This window comes from Gymnodraco acuticeps, unplaced genomic scaffold, assembly GCF_902827175.1.
Source record: "Gymnodraco acuticeps unplaced genomic scaffold, fGymAcu1.1, whole genome shotgun sequence".
NCBI classification, from domain to species: Eukaryota; Metazoa; Chordata; class Actinopteri; order Perciformes; family Bathydraconidae; genus Gymnodraco; species Gymnodraco acuticeps.
The window spans coordinates 3,061,401-3,077,767 of record NW_022992222.1 but is presented as its reverse complement, the minus strand read 5'-3'; the positions used below and the strand labels follow the sequence as shown (position 1 = coordinate 3,077,767).

At 42.4% G+C, this 16,367-nt stretch overlaps 1 protein-coding gene across 3 annotated transcripts in view; it reads right to left on the bottom strand.

Moving 5' to 3' along the window:
- Positions 1-16,367, bottom strand: part of babam2 (BRISC and BRCA1 A complex member 2) — an 88,272-nt gene that overhangs the window by 70,804 nt on the left and 1,101 nt on the right. For all 3 annotated transcript variants that reach the window (XM_034205953.1, XM_034205955.1, XM_034205954.1), the window contains exons 2-4: positions 15,827-15,986; positions 14,773-14,849; positions 7,350-7,444 (exon numbers count right to left, since the gene is read on the bottom strand). In XM_034205953.1, coding sequence (XP_034061844.1) covers positions 7,350-7,444; positions 14,773-14,849; positions 15,827-15,963 — 309 coding nt within the window. In that variant the 5' untranslated portion in view covers positions 15,964-15,986. The remainder of the gene's footprint in view (positions 1-7,349; positions 7,445-14,772; positions 14,850-15,826; positions 15,987-16,367) is intronic.

The following is a 16,367-nucleotide window of genomic DNA, read 5'->3' as shown; positions in this document are numbered from 1 at the left end:
TAAATTGCTCTTGTCATGTGTTTAAGACACTTGGCATTCTCAGCCCAATGGTTTTTTTAAACCGTGATTTGTGTTGTTGTGTCCAAAACACTACAACTTGTTGACAGAAAAAGCACTTTTCTGACTACTTTAATGTTAATTAAGTGACTGTTATAGCCCAGTATCAATCCAATGTTAGGAATGATCCTATACTCTCCCTTGGCTCTTATGTCTCTTGTTTCTTCCCATCCATCAGTTGGTGTTTAAGAATTGCCAAACTGCTTTGCACCAGACATCCTTGGTAGCAAACAAATAGCCGGCATACTAAAAGCATTCCCAGACCTGTCACAAAACCTTGCCAATAATACACTCCAATAAAAGTTGGAATGCATTATTCCCTGTAGCAGGAAGGAAGCAGGAGCAACAGTTGGTACACTATGCCCAGGTTGACATAATCCTGCTTTATGGGCCGTCGGCGGTCCATTGTTGGAATATTAACAGGGGACGAGCCGGAGCAGCAGATAGGAAGTGCTCACCAATACTTGGCATTCAGGATTACCAGGGGGTAACGTGAAGTTGGGAATGTTTCCTTTTCCTAGTTGGAGTAGTGGGAGTTGTCCCGATATCTCAATTATAAACAATGTCTCATTGTCTGAAGCCATAACTTCTCCTAGGAGTCTTGGACTGGCAGTGGCTCAGTCAGTAGGGGCTTGGACTGGGAGCTGTAGGGTTGCCGGTTCAAGTCCCCGACCAGACCTAAAATATGGAGTGTGGACTGCTACTTGGAGAGGTCCCAGTTCACCTCCTGCCCTGCCGTGGTGCCCTTGAGCAAGGCACACGTTTTAATTGGTTTTGGACCTTTCAGTGGCTTCAAGTCATTGTGGATTTTGATCTTTTCATTGTATTTTTCATTGATAGATTTCAGATTAGCTTTTAATTAGCAACATCCCGCTTTAATTTGGCCTTTCAATTCTTCTTGTTGATACTTATAATTACTTATTTTAATGTAATTATTGTCTTGACTATTTTATCCCATTGTATTCCTTGGCATCTTATTTATCATGTACATCTGCTGCATGTTTGCTGATAGTTTTGAACATTTATCCTGAATTGAATTTCTTGTTTCCTTTTTCTTGTTTGCCATTTCGCGAAAGCACTTTGAGCTGCATCCTGTGATGCTGTAACTGTATCATTATTATCAAAATTATCTGTATTTTGAGTCACTAAAAGAAATAACACCCAATTTCAGGGTAAAAATTGAAGGAAATTCAGGATTTTAACAGCAATAAAATGTCAAAGCAGGTCACTCCGACTCAAACAGTATGTTAGAAGGTTTAGAAGAACCTGGAGTGTAATTTAAAACATAAATAGAAACATCTATCATCACTTGACAAGCCTGGTGAAGTTGACATATTATAAAATAGGTATATCCGTAGGCTGAACCCACCAGCAGTAACTATGTCCTACACAATTCAAAATGAGTGTTCCTTGTTCATGTTAAATCAATAAATTGCTCAGCTAATTAAACAAATTGAGGTAATTAATTGTTGCTCAGATGGGGAACAGCGCCAAACACCAACAAATCCACACTATGAAATAGAGACCATTGGTTTCTGGAATATACAGTACAGCGTAGCTAGATAGAGCCGGCGTCTGCACCAAAGGGCAATAAGTGGAAACATGTTGATGTTGTATCTACAGAGGCCATCAGTGCTGGGTAACCCCTGTTCTTGGACGCATACACACAGACTCAGAAAGATGCAAATCACTGGGGAACTCCCAAAATGTTCAATGCCTGCACGCATCAGTGGACAAGTGTAGACTAGACAAATGATACATTACAGACAAAGCAGGGGACAGAGGGCCTGACAAATAGTAGTATTAGGTGAGTAAAAAGTAAGGTGCCTTTAGAGATAACTGTTTGTATGTACTGCATACTTACTCCTATCTCATGCTAGAAGATAAAGAGTGCATTTCATTTGGGCGCAAGCCACTGTATAAATGAGGTATTACAAGTAAATGTACTGTTAAATATTACACAGTGCAGTTACTCCACATGTGACAAGTCTGTTCGAAGACAGCTAGAGGTTCACTTTAAATGCCAGTAAAATATAAATAAATATAGATAATGTAGATTTGTTCAATGGATTCATTGCACATGCATTATATTTACTGGATTGAAAAAAACACCTTTATGGTGTTATTGTCCTTTCTTGGCTATTTATATAGTTTAACTCACACATTGGTTATACCGTTTAATTAAAATGGGCCCAATTCTGCTCATTTTCAGGTTCATATTTGTATTTTGATCCTCTACTGTGACATGTCTCCATGCTTTAATGTTCAGAAAGCTCTTTATTTTTCTCATACTGTCTGTGCTGCAGCACCTCTTTTCACCCTCTGTCTGAAACGAAATCCTCATCATCCACTGAATAAGGGAAGAAAGAAATAACCACGTTATGCAACGACACATCTTCTACGTAAGAGATTTAAGTAATATTGCTCTCCTCCCTCCTTTCCTGCCTCTGTCATTTCCTCCTCTCTGCTCATTTTTCCAAGCAACTCGTCTCGTGGGTAGTTACTCTTTTGTATTCCTGTCATTAAGTTGGGTCAACTCCTCTCTGCTAGGCTTACGTTAAATGATCACTAGGCTGCAGGACTGACTGGAATAGGGTGTTGTCCCTGATAAGCATCTGGGAATTGTTATTCTGTGACGGTTTCAATAACAAACTGGTGATGAATGGTTGCATACTTATATGATTTTCCAATAGTTTTGGCGATGTGTCCTTATTTACTGAGTGGAACAAATGTAGTGTAAACATGCTTTCCTTCAATAAGACTATACTGGGCCTTTCAACCAACTTTAGTTCAGTTCCCATGGTAAAATCCACATTGCCTGTTCTGTACTATTTATAACTTTTTTATATGTTCTCCGCAATTAAGGAATCTGTCACAAGTTGCCTTATAACTACCGACTGGAATCAATTAAATGTTCAGGTCGACAGCTATAAAAGTGTCAGAGTGGTTAAGTCATGATTACACGTAGGAAGGCACTCGCTAATCACTTTAAGATTTATTTCCATGTTAAAGTGAACAATGGCTCCCTGTCTACCCTGAATAAACCCATTAGCCCGGCACATGACTCTCCGCAAGCTATATAGATTCATGGAGCTAGTGCAAGTTAACATGAGTGACCAGTTCAAAGCAAGTCTTTGGATCTGCCCTGGTGGCCAATTAGCTGTGATCTGGATGCTATTTAGCCTATTTTGCACTTGCCATTGATGTTTGCACCCTAGCAACAATGCAACGGGGAACCCCAATACATTTGGACTTTGCTCATAGAACTGCAATAAAAGGTTTAGTCCTCTGTGTAATTAAGTCTGTGTCCTGCATTGTGGTTTCAACGTTGAAAGTACTTTTCTTAGTAATTACTAAGGTTTTGAAGATTTTTCATTAATGTTGCTGTTTTGTTTGAGAGAATAAATTCAGCGGTATTGACTCAATACTATATTGACCCACTATACATTTAGTAAAGGCCAATTACTCCACCCTACTGAAACAGATACAATACGTCTGAGCTGTACACCCAGTAAGGGCTACAAATTAAAATGACCATGTTATGAGAATCCATATTTTAGACATATAAGTTTCATGGTTTTTTTTGGGAAATCTTTGGATCTTTTCTTATTCGACATATGTAAAGGTAAAAGAAAAACAAATCTGAATGTATTGTGCTACTGACAAATTATATTAAACCAGACAAATTAAATATTATTCACATTACTGTTATGATTACATTCAGAATATTATGCCATTGCCAACCATGCTTGGCAGACACATGTGGTAATTCAAGCTGAAGATAACAGATATGATCTAAACTGAGAATCTTGGCAGCTCTCTGTCTTCACTTTAAATGCTGAGCTACTGTTAGATAATGTCATATTTGACCAGACCAACTGATTAGGCTGCTGGAGTTCTTGATAAGGAAGCTTATAGAAAATGTATAATATATGTAAAGAATAATTTACTTAATTCTGACTATTTGTTACAATATGGTAGCCTAAGCTAACTAGTTACAAGGTGGGAAAATAACATGCAAAGGCAGCTAAAGCAAGACTTGTAAACAGCACAAGTTAGCTATCCATACAAACGTATTATACAGAACTTAAAAACATATATTTAGCTCTATCTGACAATTTTACAATATACATAAAATAATGTGAAAAATAGAGGTAAATCTGTTTCAACTATATGGGAAAAACATAGTAAATGCTTAATAATAAAAGTGATAAAAAAATATGCTATTTCAATCACGCTTAGAAGGTACCTAATTATCGCCGTGCATGTTTATATGGCTGACAATAATACTAAGATGTTCTAAAGAGTTTATGCAGATATAAAACTCTTATTATAAGAATCTGCAAAGAGGATTGATTCTGTACTAGATTGTATGCAGGACAATCGGGCACAGGAAGGTTTGTTGATTGGGACAGGTTACGCTTCAAGATTTCCAATAAGGACACCGTACCATGCATGGTGCCCCTGGATGTATCATATGCATGTTTTAGTGTTATTGTTTTTTAAAACATTTCTCTTCTAAACAGAAGCTTGGATAACAAACCTTCTCAAAGAGTGGTGACAGCAGAGAAAAACACTAGGCTAAACAGAGAAGCTAATGATACCCTTGGCCGGCTGTAAACAAGAGCGATGTGTTGCTGAGACATCGAGAATTTGACCAACCACTGACAGAGAACCTAAAATTAGCTTAATGTTTACCCCCACTGGATAACAACGGCTAGAAACACATTCTTGTGAGGGCCAAAAGTGAAGTGTACTGCACATGGATTTGATCTATAAACAGTTACGGTATCTCAAGAGCAAACAGTATTTTTACTTCTCAATAATAAGTACCAGTTTGTTTTAATAAGTACATAAGATGTTTCTTGAAGTATGTGTTGTGATCTAGCAAAACGACACCTCGTCTGTTTCTTATAAAATGATTCCTCCGTATTCACACTGCCAGTACTGATGTTTAATATTTCCCAGGGGATAGTGGTGGAAATTTCATGGAGTTGCTTGGAATTGAGCGTTTTAAAGACTAAGAGGGGTTGTACTTACTGAAAATATACTCGAAAAAGGAGTAAGTAGAAGAGGAGGATCTCAGGCAGAGAGTTAGATAAAGGAGGATTAGGAAAGCAAAACACAGCGAGAAAATAAGTGAGGAAAATAAACATGCGAACGGCTGCCGAGCACTGGCTCAGCAGAGGTACTTCCCCTTATGTGCACAGCTGGAATTGTGAGACGGTGAGCAATACTACCCGCTCTGCTCCCAGACTCTGACACAAGCAGGGGAATTTAGCTTCTCTGTGCTAGGATATCTCAAAAATAGCACTGGATAAGGGCATGGCAGCAACTCAACAACAAGGAAGTACACTGCAGATCTCCCTAGTTGACATAATCAATGGCAGAGAATTACCAGTCAACAATGCACAAGGTCATTTATTTAATAGATTTAGAACTAGTGCAACATGAAAGGTCTAGTTTCCAAAGGAATTAGGTCAACATTGCGAGACTCTGCATCCCAAGATTGCCACCAACGTCTAGTACCAATACAGGAAGTCCTATGAAGCAAAAGTAAGGGTGTGGAGGTCATTGGCAAAATTCAATTACATTATTACCCGGAGGAACTGAATGGGAGAACATACATTTCCAAATGGGTTGGGACTCTGACATCCAACGTACTTTACCGTGCTAGCTTTCTAGAACCAAGTCTGTGTAATGTCCGAATTCACACTTGTTTGCATAGATCCACTAATTCTCCGAATTCAAGGTAAGTGAGTGGGCATTAGAGAAAACTAATATCTAAAGAAGAAGAAAGGTAATTTAAGAAAAGAGGCCAACGGAAATGTTTCAATGGAGAGACAACGAAATTCGGGAACTTCTGTCAGTAGGGGCAAACTTGGACTTGGACGTTTTGACTCATTAATGAAGCACGTCATTTCTCAACTCATGCACCTAAACCAAACAGAGCATTTCCAGTAAGTGGGACACTCTCCTGTTGGGTGATACATGGGTGAAAGTGAACCTCCGGTGAATCTAGTTTGGATGTTATCCAGAGTTATGAAAAAATGGCTTGAATTTCATGCAAGGCATTGAAATTCTAGTCAGCCACAGAGTTAGAATGAGCTTTTGCCTGTTTATTAACCCTGACTACAATTTCCCCTTACCTTAACTAAGTGTTTTGGTTGTTTAACCTTAATCATATCTGAGCAATATTATACTTGCCATAACCAATACCTGTCCCTGACCTTAAACATACAGTAGTTGCTATTCACAGACATTGCAGAAAGATTCAAAGATAAGCTTGTATGCATAAAGTAACCTCTGATACTGTAGCTAAAAGCTTTTTCTGTTGTTGCTATATTTGCTTCAAAATGGAGTATAAGTCTTGAGAGGAACCACAATGCCTGGGAAGGGCATACAAAAAAGATTTGAGCTTTTGTTCTGGTACTAACATTTTGAGTTACTTATTCTACACCTTTCTGGTTTGTACCTCTGAAAAAGGTGAGAATATATTAACAAGACATATCTTACTTTGAAAAAGAAATGGCAAGATCTGAACATTTAAAATAATGGCGGAATATTAATCGTGGATAATGCATAAATACAGGTTTTCTGGAACGTTTAGTGATGTAATAACCCCTTTTTTGTTTTGCTGCAGATTGTAATACTACACAAACATTAAAACCACACCTAGCCACCACTGATGCAATCAGTCCTTGAAAACCAGTTCTGAAACTAGACGTGCAATTAGTCAAGATATCATTATCTCATACTTTTATCTGGTTAAAGTCAACATTTATGTCAACACTTGAAACATTAAAAACAACAAGAGGTACATTTCCTGGAAGTCTAGCTATCATGAACCTCCTAATCTTTTTAATGATCTGTTATTAATACCAATCATCCAAGTGCTGGGTAATCTATAGGCTTTATTACAGGGTAGCTTGACAAACATGTTCTAAGCAAACTAATACAGCCCCTTTATCCTGTTTGGGCTAGCTTGCTATTGAATCACGACTTGACAGAGATAATCAGATTAGCAGATAACCAGTAAGTCAAAACAGAGTTTATGGCATGGCATAATGAAATGCAACATTTCCATTTAACAGTGCACACCCATGGTGGCTAGTTTGCTATTACAAAGGGTGCATGCGCCACTGCTGAAGTCCTGATCTGAAATTTGACACATCTGTCTGACATTTAGGAGCGCATAGGAGAACCATGCAATGTGGTCAAAAAAGAAACATTGAAAAAGGTCTGGCTTTTTGAGTCCACAAAAATGGATTCTCATGAGTGGAGATACTCACTGGCAGTTCTGAAGGCTCCGGAAGAAACTCAGCATCTTCTCCGAAAATAAAATCTGGAGGCAATTCTGGAAACTGTGCATTGAATATAATGTCCCCTGGGAAAAGAAAATAACATTGGATTACCTTATGGACTAATAACATGGACAATATTCATTAATATTGTGTACTATAAATGACCAGAATGTTTTAAGTGATCTTAACAATTAACTGGGTGTCTTACTCAGACCAAAAGTGCAATTTTCTTTCAACAACAATAAAACAGTGTCATTCATTAATGAAAAAGTTACTATGTGTAGTTTTAGGAAAATGAGATTCATTTGATCCCATTGCTAGAAAAGAAAAACTGCAGTGGGAGCGGTTTGATGTTTTGTGAACCTAAATGTGATTCTGCCCTGATTTCTAGAACATATAGGGTTCTTCAGCCTGGGCCCATTGGAAAACCCATTACATTACATACTCCTTGTAGAAAGAGGCTTTTGCCTGGAAACATCTGTGGGGGTTTTATCTGAATCATATCTAGATTGACAAATACTTTATTTATCCGAAGTTAGGAAATTGTTTAGGTAAATTAGTAAATGAGATATCCACATTCTAAGTGGTCAAGTACCATTGAACCCATCCATTGGGTTCTACAAAGAACATTTTTATATTCTTTGAGTTGTATCTAGAACCCACCAAGGGGGCTCTTAAAATAGTCTTTTGTAAAGACTTATTTTTAACCCTCTTATCTTCTGGGGGTCTGCCATATTGTATTTAATGATATGGAGAATATTGAGTTCCATATAGTGTATATTGTCTTTAAGGTAAGCCACTAACTTTAGTGTTACTATGTTGAACAATGTCCAGCGCTTAGCATTTAAAAGGTTCCTCATGTCATCTATTTTCTTAGGGCGTGTCTGCTTTTTGACGAACACTTTCTTCGAATAAGCTTTTAGACAATAAGCAAGTAAGAACCCCTTTTCAAACCCTTATTTACAAACGCACTGTAATGAACACACTTTGTGCTTTCATTGGAGCCTTCCAAACAGGTGTTTTGTGTAAATCATTGCATTTGTAGTTTTAATAAAGCACACATTACGTAGTAGTACGTTTGGTTTTAATTTATGTATCCACATTTGAAACAAACAAGTGCCAAAATACTAAAAGCAAATAAACCCCTTTAGGGAAAAACAGACAGGAAATGGCTGCCGCTGAGGCAGGGACAATACTGTTATAATGTGATCGCATAACTCATTGCTTGTGCTGGTTCACAATGTTCTGATATAATGTTACACAATTCTATTTGTGTGCTGCAAGACTGTCCTGTTCTGCTTTTCTTTGCCGTTCCTGAGGCCGCAAGAGGAGGCGAACTTAGACATATGGAAATGTTTTTTTTCCAGCGGAGAAGAGTCAAACAAGGAGACGAGAGGATGTGCTGTAGATCCGTTACCAACCACTGGCAGCCAGTCAAAGATGTACTGGCACGGTTCCAGAGGGAAATGGGGGTCATGGAAGTACAACCTTTACAGGTTACATAGGCTTTCAAATATTGCTTTGTTCATACAGCCATGAAAAGTGCAGTCTAGTCACTGCAGAATGTGCCTTCTTAAAGTCTTACTTCTGTTTCAGCCAGGCATTTTATTCAGGTCAGGAGGGAGTCAAATGTACAACAACAAAGACCAGGAATTGTTGCTTAACAGAACCAGCCGCGGTGGTGAAGTGGAAGGGGGCCTGCATTAATAGAGTGTGCCTTGGATTTTGCACGCAGGTCCATAGACTGGCAGACACCAACCTGCGGCTCTGCATCCTTGATTAAACAAACGTTCTTCCTCAGGCTAAAGCACAGGAAGGCACAGCAACTAGTACACCAGCTGCAGACATGTCGCATGCCAGTGCCCTGTTCTCCGTTGTTGTTTTGCCAGGTGCAAAGGTTTTAAGACTCCTTTTCTAACTATATTTTGTACATGGTAGGTTGTATTACTTTAAGGGTAAGGGTAGGGAAGTTTACATGGCTACATCCCAGTATAAGGAGTATTTTAAAATGATATATGTGCATTCCTCAGCCTTATGTCCACATATTCCTCGAGTCTAGCTACAACATCTCCACATAGGTCAAAATCGTTTTTGCTAAATTTGCTAAATAAGCAAAGCGTACTTCCCCTTGCTAGAGGAGGGTTTTCCCCCTTTAAGCAGAGCCACATGTTGACCAACGTTTATAGACAGCCCAACAGGACTTCATACAGATAACCTCTTTGAAATGATCAACTCATAAAGTTCCTTAACCGCAGACCGGGCACCATTAACTGAACGTTGTACAGTAGGGCATAACTTTATTTATATTAAATAATGAGACCTGTACATAAACTGAAGCACAAAACCCCCTGTCTAGAAATAATCATAATACCTTTTTTTTCGTAAATATAAGGAAACTACTTAGTTTAGTGAGAAGGAGCTGCTGTAACAGGCGGCCATTCCGTGCGGCGCCAACAATTACACTAATTGTCATTGTCAAAAACAGAAATGTTTGCGAAGTAATGGAATTGTCTGGCCTGTATGCTGAATGCTTTCATGGGGAATTCTTAAATCAATATTTAAGCTTAAAAGAATGATGGGAGGCGTGTGGTGCAGTGAGTTGTGCGCAGGTGTTGGGATCAGGGGAGCACAGGTTCAAACCCCACTGCAGTCAGCATGTCGTTGTGTCCCTGAGACACTTCACCCCAAATTGCTCCTGTGGGGATTGCCCACAGTATTGAGTATGTAAGTCATCCATCTTCTCCCACTTATCCGTGGTCGGGTCGCGGGGGTAGCAGTTCCAGCAGAGAGCCCCAAACTTTCTTTTCCCTGGCGACATCAACCAGCTCTGACTGGGGGATCCCAAGGCGCTCCCAGGCCAGCGAAGAGATATAATCCCTCCACCTGGTCCTAGGTCTACCCCTTGGTCTCTTCCCAGCTGGACGTGCCTGGAACACCCTGGGAGGCGCCCAGGTGGCATCCTAACTAGGTGCCCGAACCACCTCAACTGGCTCCTTTCGACGCGAAGGAGGAGCGGCTCAACTCCGAGTCCCTCCCGGATGACCGAACTTCTCACCTTATCCCTAAGGGAGACACCAGCCACCCTGCGGAGAAAACCCCTCTCGGCCGCTTGTATCCGCGATCTCGTTCTTTCGGTCATGACCCATCCTTCATGACCATAGGTGAGGGTAGGAACGAAAATGGCCCGGTAGACAGAGAGCTTTGCCTTCTGGCTCAGCTCCCTTTTCGTCACAACGGTGCGGTAAAGCGACTGCAGTACCGCTCCCGCTGCTCCGATTCTCCGGCCCATCTCACGCTCCATTGTTCCCTCACTCGAGAACAAGACCCCAAGATACTTGAACTCCTTCACTTGGGGTAAGGACTCATTCCCTACTTGGAGTGGACAGTCCATCGGTTTCCTGCTGAGAACCATGGCCTCAGATTTGGAAGTGCTGATCCTCATCCCAGCCGCTTCACACTCGGTTGCGAACCGATCCAGTGAGTGCTGAAGGTCGCAGACCGATGAAGCCATTAGAACCCCAGACCCTCTCCCCCATGACTACGCCTCGAAATCCGATCCATGTATATTACAAACAGGATTGGTGACAAAGCGCAGCCCTGGCGGAGGCCAACCCTCACCAGAAATGGGTCCAACTTACTGCCGAGGACCCGGACACAGCTCTCGCTTTGGGAGTACAGAGATTGGATGGCCCTGAGTAGAGACCCCCTCACCCCATACTCCCGCAGCACCTCCCACAGTAACTCCCTGGGAACTCGGTCATACGCCTTCTCCAAGTCTAAAAAACACATGTAGACCGGATAAGCGTACTCCCAGGCCCCCTCCAGGATCCTTGCGAGAGTAAAAAGCTGATCCATCGTTCCATGCCCAGGACGGAATCCGCATTGTTCCTCCTCAATCTGAGGTTTGACAATCGGCCTGACCCTCCTTTCGAGTACCTTAGAGTAAACTTTCGCGGGGAGGCTGAGTAGTGTGATGCCTCTGTAATTGGCAAACACCCTCTGATCCCCCTTTTTAAAAAGGGGAACCACCACCCCGGTCTGCCACTCCTTCGGTACTGTTTCCGACTTCCACGCAATGTTGATGAGACGTGTCAACCATGACAGTCCCTCAACACCCAGAGCCTTCAGCATTTCTGGGCGGATCTCATCCACCCCCGGGGCTTTGCCACTGTGGAGTTGTTTGACGACCTCAGTGACCTCCCCCCGGGAGATTGGTGTTGATCCCCCGTCATACTCCAGCTCTGCCTCTAACATAGAGGGCGGAGTTGTCGGGTTCAGGAGTTCCTGAAAGTGTTCCTTCCAACGCCCTAACACTCCATCAGTTGAGGTCAACAACGTCCCATCCTTACTGTACACAGCTTGGATGGTTCCCTGCTTCCCCCTCCTGAGGTGTCGGACAGTTTTCCAGAACAACTTTGGTGCCGCCCGAAAGTCCTTCTCCATGTCTTCTCCGAACTTCTCCCACACCCGCTGCTTTGCCTCGGCCACGGATGAGGCTGCTGCCCTTCGGGCCTGTCGGTACCTTGCAACTGCCTCGGGAGTCTCCCGGGATAACAAATCCCTGAAGGCCTCCTTCTTCAGTCGGACGGCTTCCCTGACCACCGGTGTCCACCAGGAGGTTCGAGGGTTACCGCCCCTTGAGGCACCTAGGACCTTGAGACCACAGCTCCCCGCCGCGGCTTCGGCAATAGAGGCTTTGAACACCGACCACTCTGGTTCAATGTCCCCAACCTCCACAGGAATGCCCGAAAAGCACCGCCGGAGGTGTGAGTTGAAGGCCTCCTGAACTTGGGCCTCCTCCAGACGTTCCCAGTTCACCCGAACTACACGTTTGGGCTTACCAGGTCTATCCAGAGGCTTCCCCCGCCACTCGACCCAACTCACCACCAGATGGTGATCAGTTGACAACTCCGCCCCTCTCGTTACCCGAGTGTCCAAAACATACGGCCTCAGGTCCGATGATACGATAACGAAATCGATCATGGACCTTCTGCCTAGGGTGCTCTGGTACCACGTACACTTATGAGCATCCTTATGTTCGAACATGGTGTTTGTTATGGCCAATCCATGACTAGCACAGAAGTCCAGTAACAAACCACCACACCGGTTCAGATCAGGGGGGCCGTTCCTCCCAATCACGCCCCTCCAAGTGTCTCCATCATTGCCCACATGTGCGTTGAAGTCTCCCAGCAAGATTAAAGAGTCCCCTTCAGGAGCCCCATACAGGACTCTTTCCAGGGTCTCCAAGAAGGCCGTATACTCTGAACTGCTGTTGGGTGCATAAGCACACACAACAGTCAGAGTTTTCCCCCCCATAACCCGCAGGCGTAGGGAGGCGACCCTCTCGTCCACTGGGGTAAACTCCAACAACGAAGCACCCAACCGGGGACTTGTGAGTATCCCCACACCCGCCCGGCGCCTCACACCTTGAGCAACTCCGGAGAAGAATAGAGTCCAACCCCTATCCAGAAGTAAGGTTCCAGAGCCGACGCTGTGCGTAGAGGTGAGCCCAACCAGATCCAACTGGTAACGCTCCACCTCCCGCACAAGCTCCGGCTCCTTCCCCCCCAGAGAGGTGACGTTCCACATCCCCAAAGCCAGCTTCTGTCGCCCGGGTCTGGTCCGTCGAGACCCTCCGCTTTCACTGCCACCCTTCTGGCAGCGCACCCGACCCCATCGCTGTTTCCCGTAGGTGGTGGGCCCGCGGGACGGAGAAGCGGAGGTGTTGCCCACGTTGCCTTTTCGGGCCGGGCCCGGCCGGGCTCCGTGGCAAGCCCGGCCACCAGACGCTCGCCGACGAGTCCTCCTTCTGGGCCTGGCTCCAGAAGGGGACCCCGGGCTTTCTCCGGGCCGGGTATCCTCACTTCCTGTGTCGTCTTTCATAAGGTCTTTTGAACCAATCTTAGTCTGGCCCCTTGCCTGAGACCAATTTGCCATGGGAGACCCTACCAGGAACACAAGGTTCCAGACAACACAGCCCCCAGATTCATCAGGGCACACAAACCTCTCTACCACGGTAAGGTGCTGGTTCTTCAGAGATTATGTAATTCGCTTTGGATAAAAGCGTCTAACAAGTGACATGTAATGTAAATGTAATGTATTTGTTTAAATAAGGAAAAGGTTAACAATGACAAGATCCTGGGAAAAACATTCAATTCAACTGGGAAGCTGAGATTAACTTGATAAGACATTGACAGAACATTTGACTGAACTAGAGGTGTTTCAAAATAAAACACTTCAACATGTATGGCAAGGCTACTGTATCTTGGAAGTGGGTGACAATATGGGTGAAAGACCCTGCCTTGAGCTCTGTTGAATGAAAATGTGTAAAATAATGGATGCATTCATTTTGATAACTGGGTATTTAACGAGCGTTGTATGCATCTGTTGAGTCGCTTTGACAGTTATCTCATGAAGCTTTTGAGTCATGTTTATAATCACTGAGCGCATGCTCACACAGGAAAGTCTGTGATGTGGGGAGTGATTCAGAAGGGGGAGACCCTTCCAGTAAAGGTTCAGTTGCATCAACGACAGCATGTTTACTGCCCTCCTCTCACTGATTGAACACCTCCTTAATCACAACAAATGTTCATCTTGTTTTCGCACTGAAAGAATTCCTGTGGGTGCTTTTGGTCTCGCCTTTAAAACTTCAATTACAAAACATTCCCACAGTGCTGTTTGGTTAATCATGCATTTTGTTACAGTCCTACCAATGTGTACAGGGTATTTTAATTGTCAACATGTTAATAGTCGACCAAAATACCTGCCAGACTATGTCCGCTGTTTTCATTAAGCCTCTGTTCCGTATTAGTTTTTTAAAACATGCCCATTTATTTTCATACATTTGAGATGTTAGCCTTTGCAGACCATTAACATGCACATAAACCTATAACACACTACAGGAAAGGAACAAAAGGTTCCCCTGAAGTGTCCTGAATATGTGTTGTTATTATTCAGCTGAAATTACATTTATTTAACACAAATGTTTCTTTTTTAGTGCAGACCCATTGTTGTAGGCGACTAATTAACTAACATGAGCAAAGAGGGAAGCCTGCAAATTGAAATGATGTGGGCACTTACAATTTAGTGCACAAAAAAAGGAATTTAATCAAAATGGACTTTTGCAGTCGCTGTTTGAATTGTTCAATCAGCAACAAAACAAATCAATCTAGGAATACATTAAAATACAGATGAACAGACGAGCCTGATTCAAGCCTTGGCTGAGCCCTAGCTTAGTTGACTGCTTCTTGGTGAAGTGATAAGGCAAAGCAATGGTTCCTAATAATATTTGTTTCATTTGCTTCCAAAAAAGTGTTGCCAAACTACAACAACTCATCAACGTAAGACCCAATTAATGTTATTGACTCTTCAAACTGACACTCAACTGTTAGGAGATGAATCATTTACTTACATTTCAGCGTTTCTCCAGCGTAGGGGATGTGAAGTTTGAAGCGATCACAGCAGGGACCGGGGGTCAGAGATATACATCTGAACATGGAAACAACCAAATACATGTTCAGTCTACTAGCCTGAGAACACAATACAGTGAGAATCAGAAAGGTTCTTTTTGACTTAAAGAAAAGTACAAATACTATGGTCTTTAAAAGTATTCACTATGCACAATGGCTTTTTTTCACCATATTATGTTATTATAAAGTAGGCTACTATATTAACCTGTTTTTAATACATAAACATTATTTATTATTTTAAACAGGTGCATTTATTGTGCAGTACCATATCTTATCATACAGTAAGTATATCATGTGTTTTTTATATTGGAATATACATGTTACATGAAAATGTATTGAGTGGAAGTATAATGTAGCAAGGGCAGAAAGTACTGTTATCTCAAAATAGTATGGTACTTGAGTAAATGTAATGACTAACACTGATTAAACCTAATTCTGCACACTTCATATTGTTGTCTTTCTGATACCAAATCACTACTCTGTCACTTTGAGGCCTTTTGACTCACACAACAAGGATTTAATATATTTGACATTAGCCTGTCATTTGTACAAGGGACAGTTCTCCCAAAAATAAAAATACATATTTTGTCCTCCTCAGACTTGTAGTGCTATTTCTCTAGATAATTTGTTCTTGTAAATTGTTGAGCGTTGGAGCTATTGTCTGTAGAAATGTCTGCTTCTCTCCAATATAATGGAACTCGATGGAACAGTGCCTGCAGTGCTTAAGGTGGCAAAAACGACTTACTATTTAGCAAAAATACTGCAAGTACCAGTTACTCCAATATCCAAACTCCACTATAGTTCTGACTGGGTACACTGTAGTCTTGACTCATTATGTGTATACAAATACTACACAAATATAATATCATGCTTACAGGGTTTCCCCTATATTCCACCAATCTTTCTCATATAATTCAAAGGCCAAATCACTGCAGAGAAACATGTACTAATGGAACCGCTGAGTTCCACATGACGAACTTCAAAAGCGTTTCTCACCCAGTTTTGAGGTCTGTGACTCGGAGACAGTTTGTGGAGTCCAGTCCCACACGGCCGTTCCTCACAACGCTGCACAGCAAGGGCCGCAGCTCAGGGGAGATCCTGTGAAGGGCCGCCTCAGGGGAGATGTCGTTCATTGTATCCACTCTGAGTGATGAGTCTGTGGAGATACAATATACAGAAAAGCTTTTATGTTATTTATAAAAACAGCATTTTACACCCCAGCACGTGCACTCCGCTCTGCATCAGCCAAACGGCTCGCTGCACCCTCGCTGCGAGGGGGACCCAAGTTCCCATCAGCAAAAACACGTGGGTTTGCTATCCTGGCTCCAAGATGGTGGAATGAGCTCCCCATTGACATCAGGACAGCAGATAGCTTGCACACCTTCCGGCGCAGACTGAAAACTCATGTCTTTCGACTCCACTTCGAGCGATAGAACTATTAACAAAGCACTTATATACTAATAAAGGACTGGCTTACCTAAAGCCAGTTGAGTAGCACTTGAAATGTTTTTGCTCTATGAAACCTGATGTACTTATA